The 10,998-nt window shown below is 40.3% G+C and overlaps 1 protein-coding gene across 1 annotated transcript; it reads right to left on the bottom strand.

Moving 5' to 3' along the window:
• Positions 1-2,417: 2,417 nt before the first annotated feature.
• LOC133460832 (LIM/homeobox protein Awh-like) lies at positions 2,418-8,048 on the bottom strand. The gene is given in 6 exon segments (XM_061741595.1): positions 2,418-2,798; positions 4,758-5,019; positions 5,782-5,879; positions 5,966-6,074; positions 6,167-6,369; positions 7,875-8,048. Coding segments are annotated over 6 exon segments (1,227 nt in total).
• Between the last annotated feature and the right edge of the window lie 2,950 nt (positions 8,049-10,998).

Raw genomic sequence — 10,998 nt, 5'->3', positions numbered from 1 at the left:
CTGGAAACAGAAATGAATATTCATGCAGAACTGATATCATATTTGAGAAATTATTATACCCTTTAATTTGATCATATTAGCTCAAAGTGTAAGTGGAGTGATGGTATAAAAAAAAAGAAATGCAATAAAACTGATGGAAATTATGAGCCATGGCATTAAAACCACAAAAGAACAGGTCAAATTTTGGAAAAGATTTTAAACACCAGTACCTAAAAACACTTTATAAATCAAAACACTTGATTATTATTAATTATTCAGAATTAGCAATCATCATCAAGCAGACGATCACGTTTACATACAGGACTGTCTCAGAAAATTAGAATATTGTGATAAAGTCCTTTATTTTCTGTAATGCAAAAATGTCATACTTTCTGGATTCATTACAAATCAACTGAAATATTGCAAGCCTTTTATTATTCTAATATTGCTGATCATGGTTTACAGCTTAAGAAAACTCAAATATCCTATCTCAAAAAATTAGAATATTCTGGGAATCTTAATATTAAACTGTAAACCATAATCAGCAATATTAAAATAATAAAAGGCTTGGCAATATTTCTGTTGATTTGTAATGAATCCAGAATGTATGATTTTTTTTTTTAATTGCATTACAGAAAATAAAGAACTTTATCACAATATTCTAATTTTCTGAGAAAGTCCTGTATGTAACACTGAATTTGAGGGCACGTGGATCTTTTAACAGTTAATTCATCTCCACAAATCCCTAACAAGGCCTCGACTTTAACATGAGCATTGAAAAAATGGTTTATTTCAAAAAGATCACTCTTGTGAAAAGAAAAAAACAGAAACTTGTACAATCAAATTTAGTCCTAGCTTCCTGAGAAAACGTTAAGTTAAGTTAAGAACACCTGATTGCCATTAGATTAACTGCTGGTTACGCCTGACACGTGCATGTGTCTCATCGTAAAGAACCTGCACAAATGTGATCCATTCTGACAAATATTAGTGTTAAAAAGCAAAGGAGCATTTTGCCAAAGAGCAGACAAGCGGCACCGGTTGTGATTGAGATGACCGTATTAACCACACACTCACAGAGCAATAAAAACCTCCTTCCAGCTCGGATTTAGGAGAGCAGAAACACTATCATTGTGATCTGAGATCAGTGTTCAATCACCAAATAGACCTAGGATTTCGGATCACATCATAAATGGTGTTTGGAGATATTGATAGGCCAACTGCTCATAGGGAGAAGTTGAAGACCTGGACCTTATCCATCCATCCATCCATCCATCCATCCATCCATGCCTCTTTCTTTTAACTTTACTTTTCTCTCTGCACACAAACATGCTTGAGCAAAATAAAGTTTCTTCCGTCTTACCTTGTGCTGTATCAGAAGACTTGTATCCTCTCAAACATTTCTGGGTCCTGACTTTTATAAAAAGTGCCCACGTTCTCCCGCCACCCTGCCGCTGATCATTGGTCCCGTTCCTCTCTGACGCACGCAAAGATCTGCATCGAACGCCGTAACCATCATTCTTTCAGCTGAGAGACGTCGGCCACGAGAGTTCAGCCGAGGCCAAGCGGGAGTACTGGGAGGCTGTGGGTTCATTAAGATGCTTGTGAGGGGAGGGTATCCAGGAGGCAGACACACTTCTTTTATTGCTGTGAATAATGAAGATAATGAGGGCCGTCGCGCTGGGAAATCATAGAGACATCTGAAAGAACGTCATAATCATCTTGTGACAAGTCCAAACCTCAAGCTAGATGACGGCACACTCAGAATTAAAATACCATCAATTATGCTACTAAACAAGCATGGATTCACTCGCCCTCTGAGGTTCTGGGTGACACATATTGTGTCATTTCAAGACATTTTAATATTGAATGCAAAACACAAGTCTTTTTTTTTTTTTGACACCAGGAGGCTGAATGTGATTACAGGAATTGACATAGCTGTAGAGTGCCGATAAACATTTGTGCGTCAAAGGCCAATTTGAAAAAAAAAAAAAAAAAAAAAAAAGACAGTATTGAAAGCAAAGTTAACTTGTAACAGTAAAATGTTTTGCTAGTTCCATATAGATGGCTTTACTTTGTGAGTTTCCCAAAGTCATAGGTGAGTCTAAATAGTTTTTAATCCTAAAAGACAGAAAGAAAATGCAGAAAAGAAGACTAAATGTAAAAAAAAGACACTTTTTTGTCTGAAAAAGACACCTGCTACTCTTTACCTGTATGTGCTTTACTGAGACTTCTTAATTCCGTGTAAACTCCAATAACTACACAAAACATGGTAAACCTGAACATCTCTATGAGTCATATAAAATGTCATGAAAGAGTCTGTTGAATATTGAAGCTGAAGCCAGTGCTTAAAAAAAATGCACATTTTATCCGTTTTTAGGGATTCAAAGTTTAATCGTTATCTAATTCTAAATATTTAATTGTTGCTGCTCAACCTTCAACTAGCAATATTGAGATCTAAAATTGTTCTGATCGTCTTCCTTCTCTGGCTCCCTGAAGTCCTCGTGGGTCTCCAGAGAGGACATGCACCCAGATGCATTCTGGGAATCAAAGTCCAGGAAGAAAGCGGGACTTTGAAGATGTTGATGCGATGGTTGGTTGATCCCCGGGCTCCCAGGACGTTGGCTGATCGGAGCCGTGAGCAGGGACAGCTGCAGCTGGTCGATGGTGCTGGTGAGGAACGGCTGCGATTGGTCGGACGCCGAGCAAGCCGGCGGCGAGGAGCTGCTCGCCGAGGCCAGCGTGGAGGAGGGAGAACTGACCTGGGTGTCATCGGAGTTGAGCGATCGCCTGAGTTTGGCCCGAGCGTTCTGAAACCACACCTGAGGAAATGATACGTGGGAGAGGATGTTAAAGGGGAACTATTATGGCATCTAATACCTATTTTAAACAGGACTTGAATGTCTTAAAAACAAGCTTTTGATTGTTTTTGCTAAATAAATTAGAAATTCAGCCTCTTAGCCATGTCTTTATCTTCCCATTCTCTAACCTCATTATCTATGCAGGATTCTGAGTGGGCGGGGCTATGATAATGAGGCTCTGTGCTGATTGGCTGCCTGAATGACGCGATACACCGCTACGAAAAAATGGCGGAAACTCCGGTCGGCGGAGTTAGTTGTGGGTAGGGGTGGGTATTGCCAAGGACCTCACGATACAATACACATCACGATACCTGAGTCAAGATACGATACGATATTGCGATATCCAAATTTTGCGATATATTGCGATATTGCGATATATAAAGTTTGCTGAAAACTGTAAAAAGCTTTATGGATCTTAAAATCCGAGTTGCACGTTCATCAGATTATAGTGACAATTCATGGGACAAACTGAGTCAAAACAATTATTTATTATAACTATACAAGCTAAAGTTACAACATATTTGTGTATGTTTTTCATATTATTTACATCATATGAAATTAACATTAAATTTAGTATGAGGTTGCTTTAATTATGTGGCAAATGATAATAAACACAAGAAAGATGGGTACTAAAACCAAGGACAGGCACAGTGATCAGTCAGTATAGATATAAATCCATAAATAAATAAACCTCTGTCCATTATTTTTCATTTTTTAAGGACAGGCAATTGTGTTATATAAAAAATAAATTATAAAATGAAATAAAACGTGAAATAAAACCTGAGCTCAGTGCAGGGCCCTCCCAGGGTTGGTAGAGAGTGGCAATGCCCAGGACTGTCACTTAGGTAGGAGCACTGGGTGATATAATGGGAAAAAAATCGGGGATAAAAAATATAAAAAAAATAAAAAAAAATTTTAAAATCGATATTAAAATTTTGAATATCGATATTGAATCAGCTGGAAAAGTATTGCGATATATTGCCATATCGATATTTTTGACCACCCCTAGTTGTGGGCGTGGTTTCACGCATCGGAGGCCAACCTATGTAAATCGCATTTTGGTTAATCTTATTGGCTTGTAGATCCACATCACACTGGACGGATCATCCGGGCGGCTGTACAGACACTGCAGAATCTGGTTGCTTTCCTCCTTCACTGAGTTGGCAGGCTGAGGGGAGACCACTTTATATATGTTAAAGCAAGAAAAAAACGTGTTTTTCATAATAGGTCCCCTTTAAGATGTCAACAAGCATTAATATGTATGCAGAAAAGGGGAAAAACAAGCACCAAAATCAAAACAAAGGAGAAAAACTGACCAAAGAAAATGCTAGATCAACAAAAAAGCAACACGCGCAAAGAAAGAGACTCCAGAGAACACGTTTTTTACAGAAAAGAAACAATAATAATCTTCCTTTTTTTTAAAAAAAGAAAGAAAACAGATTATCACACAGAGTCAAAATTACCAGATAGAAATGAGAATCAGTGAAAAAGAAATGTAAGATGTATTTCCTTCCTGCAAAAACTCAAAATCTTACCAGGAATATTTGTCTTATTTCTAGTTAAAATGTCTCATTTTAGTCAAAAAATCTCATTACACTTAAAACAAGAGTCATTACCAGAAAAATAACTTATTTGACAATTTTCACCTGTTTCAGTAAAGTTTCACTTGAAATAAGTAGAAAAATCTGCCAGTGGGACAACATTTATCTTCTCATTATAAGCAAAACAATTTTGTTCCACTGGCAGATTTTTCTACTTATTTTAAGTGAAAATCTACTTGAAACAAGTGAAAATTGTTGTTTTTTCCAGTGATGAGTCTTGTTTTAAGTGTAATGAGATTGTTTTGACTAAAAATGAGACATTTTAACTAGAACTAAGACAAATATTCTTGTTAGGATTTTGAGTTTTTGCAGTGAGTACCTGCAGGACCCTCTTGGGGAGGCCGGTCTTGTGTGCGAGACAGGTCCAGTCTTTGCCGTCGGGGTTGTGTTTCTGTGCAAAATAGGACTCCAGAGCTCTTAGCTGCTCCCTGCGGAAGCACGTTCGGATTCGCTTGGTCCGCCGGCGGGTCTGCCCACCCGCCATCCTGTCGTCCAGCCGCGGCTCTGGACTGCTGACGGACTCCTCCCCTTCACCTGAAACCTGGGTCTGACCCAACTCTAGCAAATAAAACATCATTTAGCTGACAAAAACCACAACAAATGAAGACATTTTAGTTAGAGATCAAAATTTTCATCGTTAATTACACGTTTATCAATCCAAAGAATTCATAACAATAAATGAGAGCCCTTATAAGACTTATAATTAGACACCTAGGGAATGTCTGAAGAGAGCTCTAATACTCGGAGGGAATTTAAACACAAGTTCCAGATCCCACCAGCCGGAACGAGGGGCTAACTCTAGCTTGATGGCATGAACCAAACCAGAAAGGGAAGAAACTTGCAGTTCCTTGACTGGCCACTAGTGGCTAAATCCAGAACTAGGTCAATCTCCATTGACCCCCATGTTAATTTGTCCAATTCTACAGCGGAAATAAACATATTTTCAGCCTGGTTCAAGAAAATGGTTTATGTTTCCACCTTTGTGAAAACGGTACGGGGAGATTCATTTTCACTTCCCTCTCCAGTGACTATTTACAACATTGAGCTTTTGAGAACAGTTTTGTAGTTGAAATCTGGTGCACTTGCATACATTTAGATCTATAAAAAAATAAATCTGGGAGCTCTTCAAACTTCATGACCGATATTACGCAATAAAGAAAAAAGTTCCAATTTCTCAGCTTTCATGACTTTTATTAGGTTGACTGGTCAGTTTTTTTTGTTGTTTTTTTATTAAACTCACTCTGACATTGTGTTTTTCCATGAACATTTTACATTCTTTGTAGAAACATGTACAAACTCACTCACCTTCTGTCAGATTTGGGTTGAGTGAAGGGCTTTGTGACTGGAGGTTTCCCCCGTCATCATGATAGTGCAACTGACAGTAAAGGTTTGGTCCGTGCATGCAGTACAAGTTCCCTGGCATTAATTTCACATCACATTCCTACAAGACATTAATAGACCCATCAGTGCCTATTAGGGATTCTGTAAGAGGAAAAATAACATTTTTGAGCTCTTTGGTGAGTTAACCTGGCAGGAGAAGCAGTGGGGGTGGAAGGTGAGCTCTCCAGACCGCATGACCAAAGCAGAAGGCGGGATTGGCTGGAAGCAGCGAGCACACTGACCACCTCCAAACATCCTGACCAGCAAGAGAAATGGCATTAATGTGAGAAATAAAGTTCACGTCTCATATATTATGTAAACTAGTCGACATTGGACAATCGTTTTGACCTGCAGTAGTCCTGCTGGCAGTAGATGTTCCCGTCCTTCCAGTACAGGGAGGGCTGCGTCTGCAGCTCGCAGTGACACTGACTGCAGCGGAGGCAGACGCTGTGCCAAACCCTCCCCGCGGCCAGCAGGAAAAAACGGTCGAACACCTGCTCGCCACATCCGGCACACATCATCGGTTCCTGCGTGGACACCATCGTCGAAGCCTGAGACAGATTCATCATCACTCAATTTATACCTGAGTTATGACCTTAAATAATATGTGATTTCAAAAATCTTGCAAGCTCAATTTAAAGGGGACCTATTATGGCATCTAATCCCTATTTTAAACAGGCCTTGAATGTCTTAAAAACAAGCTTTTGATTGTTTTTGCTAAATAAATTAGAAATTCAGCCTTTAAACCATGTCTTTATCTTCCCAGTCTCTAACCTCATTCTCTATGCAGGATTCTGAGTGGGCGGGGCTATGATAATGAGGCTCTGTGCTGATTGGCTGCCTGAATGACGCGATACACCGCTACGAAAAAATGGAGGAAGCTCCGGCCGGTGGAGTTACCGTGTCATAACTGCATGCGATGCGAGCGAGCGTCAGCGACAAAATCAATTCCATTGCTTTATTTTCTATTGGACTGTCCTAACTGGCCGCAGCGATGCAGCGATGCAGCGATGCAGCGATGCAGTGATGCAGCGATGCAGCGATGCAGCGATGCGTGACACTGTTTTGAGCTGAACATTTGTCGGACGCTGTAGGAAACAGTCATGGATGAGGAACGGCTGATCCAGTTAGTTGAAATGAGAAATTATCTCTATGATTCCTCCTCATTTCACTACAGAAACCTCAATAAAGTGGCAGCTGCTGGAGGGAGATGGACAGAGAGCGTCCGATGTCACGCAGTGCGACGCGATACTCGGACGCTCGCATGCAGTTACACGGTTTAGTTGTGGGCGTGGTTTGCATTTTGGTTACGTAACGAAAATGCGCAGAATCTGAATGGCTCGTAGAAGCCACATCACACTGGACGGCTCATCCATGTGGCTGTACAGACACTGCAGAATTTGGTTGCTTTCCTCCTTCTCTGAGTTGGCAGGCTGAGGGGAGACAACTTTATATATGTTAAAGCAAGAAAAAACATGTTTTTCATAATAGGTCCCCTTTAAAATCACTTTACTATATCCAAACGGAAGTAAAAAAAAAGAAATAATTAAAAAAAAATGGGTAAAGTATATTATGTGTATTGATCGACAATTGCAAATTGCACAATGCAAAATGGAAATAGGTCAAATCTGTCCAATTTAGCTGAGAAATTGAGAATTCTGATGATAAATTTAGCAAAAAGATGTAAATTTTTTGCAGTTTGATTGGCGAAAGCAGCGCAGTCCTGAAATCTGCCTTGTTGTAGTGCTTACATGTGACCGTGGTTCAAAGTAGTGACAAAGTAAATCCCTCAACTTGGGGCTCATCAGACTGGGCTGATTTCAAAATGGATTTAATTAATGATAATACTTTAATGAGGGGTGTAATTTCAGTCTTCACACAGAAAAATAATGTAGATATTGACATTTAAACATAATCAACTCCTAATTACAATGTTTGTGATCTATTGAGCCACTGTAACTTCCACTTCAGTAATAATGTCACTGCTGATAATAGACATAACACTCATAGGCCTGATCAGGTAATGTCATCAATGTAAAAAGGAGTCGTAAGCTACTTGTCTGGAGTCCTCTCCATGAAAAGAAGAAGCTTCCGTGATCACGTTTTCCGCAGCAACACACTCCTCGGCCGGTGCCGGGCCTCCCCCCAGCTCTGCCACCACCTCCACCTCCTCGCTGAGCTCGCTGCCGTACAGCAGGCCCTCCAGGGCTCGCTCGTCTGGAGACATCATGATGCTTCTGCCAAGGCAAAGGGGTTCATTATCTGTTCTTATGCTATACCGGCTCAATTTACAAGACTAAAACTGATGCTATACTATATATATAAACATCACTGGCATGTTGTCTAACAATTTATTGCTAGTTTAAGGTTTTTAATGGTTTTACGGCTTCCACAATAACACAATGATTTGTTAATCCTTGTTTTATCAATATACTTTGCATGTTCTTGACCTGCACACACTTTAACACAAAGACTGTGGCTCCTTAAAACATCTCTGCTACAAAAAAAACTGAAAAGTAACAACTAAACTTATGTAACTTATTTTTTATCCATGTGTAACACTTTTTATCTGACTGGTCTTTGGAGTCGTAAGTAGGGATGGGAATTATTATGAATTTACCGATACTGTACGTTTCATTATCGATATCGCTTATCAATTTGGTTCCTTATCGATTCTCTTATTTATTCTCATCCTGTTATATACAGTAAAAATATAGTACAAATGACTTTGGTTGCATTGACACTTTAATTTCAAGTATGCACCAATATTTTGCTCTTAACTTTATCTACATCAAAGCTAGCTTAAAGGAGCATGAGGCTCCTTTTAAGAAATGAGACTCTCTAGCGCCACCCTTCACCACGACGGCCGTTGGGGGTACTGCAGCCAACAGCGAAGCCGGCACGGGAGAACGGGGAGAACGCACATGCAGCGTCATGTGACGTCACATCCGCAGGACAGCGCGGGAAATTTGGGCCCAGAATTGCAGCACATTTTGCAGCACACAGCCTGTTCAAGGCAACGGAGAGATACACTAGAGGGCTCATTCTTTTGGGTTTTGTTTGCTGCAGTTCCTCAACTGACCGATAGAGGGCGGCTGCAAAAGTGAGTAAATCTCCATTGACTTCCATGTTAAAATGTCCCACTTTAAAGCAGAAATAATCATATTTACAGACTGGTTCAAAAACTGCTGGGATTGCTTTGTACCACGCCAGGAGTTTATATCACGCATTAAATGTATTTCTAATATGATTGTTTGGCAGTTGGCTTAGCCAATCACTGGCCGTTATTACATAAGGCTTCGTCCATTGTTATATACAGTCAATGGTTGCACTTGGCCCTAGAATTGTCCTTTTTTGTGAAATATAGCAAAACTTTGGTACGTTTCGTCCTCCACGCCATGGTGAAAACATCCTGAGCTCAAATACAAAGCGTGTACGTGACGTTTTCACGGAAATGTGTCAGACATTGGCAGAACCTACAAACAGGAATCGTTAGCAGACGGGTTAAAGATCTCACGGAATCGTATCTCTTTGAGAACCCGTCCCTTCCCATCCCTAGTTGTAAGACTTTTTGCCTATCGCATCAGTTTTGTACAATAAAGTGAAATTTGGAAAAACTGTCTAAAAATAATTTTATTATCACAGAATACAGACAAAGAGAAAATGTATCCCCCCCCCACATATTTTAAATAAAATGTAAACCAAAATAAGCATACCAGCTATTAAAACTGTATGAATTCCGGAGTAAGATTGAGTTGTAGCTACAAATAACAATTTCTAGAATCAAATTTCAATTAACAATAAATTGATTAATCAATTTAAATCCATTAATGTATATACTGGATGTGAAACATAGATACACACAGGGGAGAGGGAGCCTTGTGGCCACAAAGGTGGGCTCGCTCGGGCCTGGAGGATACGAGTTCTAGTGCAACAGAGGTGAATCACTGGGCTCCTGAGCAATCCTTATCCCCCAACTGCACACCAGGCACCAGAAAAATGACATTTATTCTAGTGTAGTGGTGGGTAAAAGCAGTCTCAAGCCCCCTCAAGGGGATAAACAGCAAATGTAGGATAAAATAGGGAAATGAAGACTCAAATTGGAAACTTATCATAAATCAACAAACTGATAAATAAATGTACAGAAAGAATAATGAGAACAAATGCAGTTGAAAGCAAACAATAGGTACATACAGTATGATCTGAAGGGAGAACTTACCAATCCTGTCCGAGGCCTCTGGTTGAGCTTCGGTTCAGCGTTCTCTCTCTGAATCCTTCAGAAATCTCAGCTTTACAAAGTCCCGAGCTTCTCTTCTGACCGTGGACACGTTATTCACAAAATCAGTGCCTTTTCCTCTCAACTGTAAATCAACTGTAAATCACACGAGCGCTCCGGGCCCCTCAGGTGTCTCTGCAGCCTCCCGGCTTGTGGTTTAGGGATCAGCTTCCCCCGACCCGAGATCTGCCTCTCCACCAATCCCTTCCCCAGCATCTGATCTTTCTGGCCATCCCAGGTGACACGCACCTGTAAACAAGACACCCAGCTGGCGCAGAGAGCGGCCCAGGAGCCGCGGGATTGGCTGCCAGGTGAGCAGGTGGGTGGGAGGGGTGGGGGCCGCACCCTGGGGACCAATTAAAAAAACAAAAGGTGATTAAAAAGACATCTGGGATCCGTGCTGGGGGGTGAAAAGACACCACTAACACGATTCACCATTTAAGCCAAATTTTGTTTAAAAATATGCAGCAATTCTTTGACTTTATTTTGTCTGCAGATTAACTTGTGTGTTTTCCCCTCCCTCCTTTAATTTTTTTTCTCCCTCCTTTTTCTTTTTTTGTATTCCAGTGCTAAATCACATTTGATTTAGGGCTAGGAAACAGATGAAAGGAAATAAGATAATTGGTGTTTACAGGTGATGTTGTTTTTCTTATTCAGGCATCGTTGACGTCTCTGGAATGAACCCTGACCCTCGTGGTCTGGAAAATCAGTGTTAAGATGTTTTTTATGAAGCAATGGATGCAGTGTACTTTCGTTCCAAAGATGAAAAATAGTATTCAGACTATTATTACAGTCCAAAAGCCCAGGGGCCTCATTTATAAAGCTTGCTTGCGCACAAAACAGGGCTTGAAAGATGCACAAGCCACCTTCTACGCAAAGGTTGGGATATAAAAAGAAAAAACTA

The sequence above is a fragment of the Cololabis saira genome, chromosome 15 (genome assembly GCF_033807715.1).
Source record: "Cololabis saira isolate AMF1-May2022 chromosome 15, fColSai1.1, whole genome shotgun sequence".
Lineage (NCBI taxonomy): Eukaryota > Metazoa > Chordata > Actinopteri > Beloniformes > Belonidae > Cololabis > Cololabis saira.
This window is presented reverse-complemented; position numbering and strand designations above follow the sequence as displayed.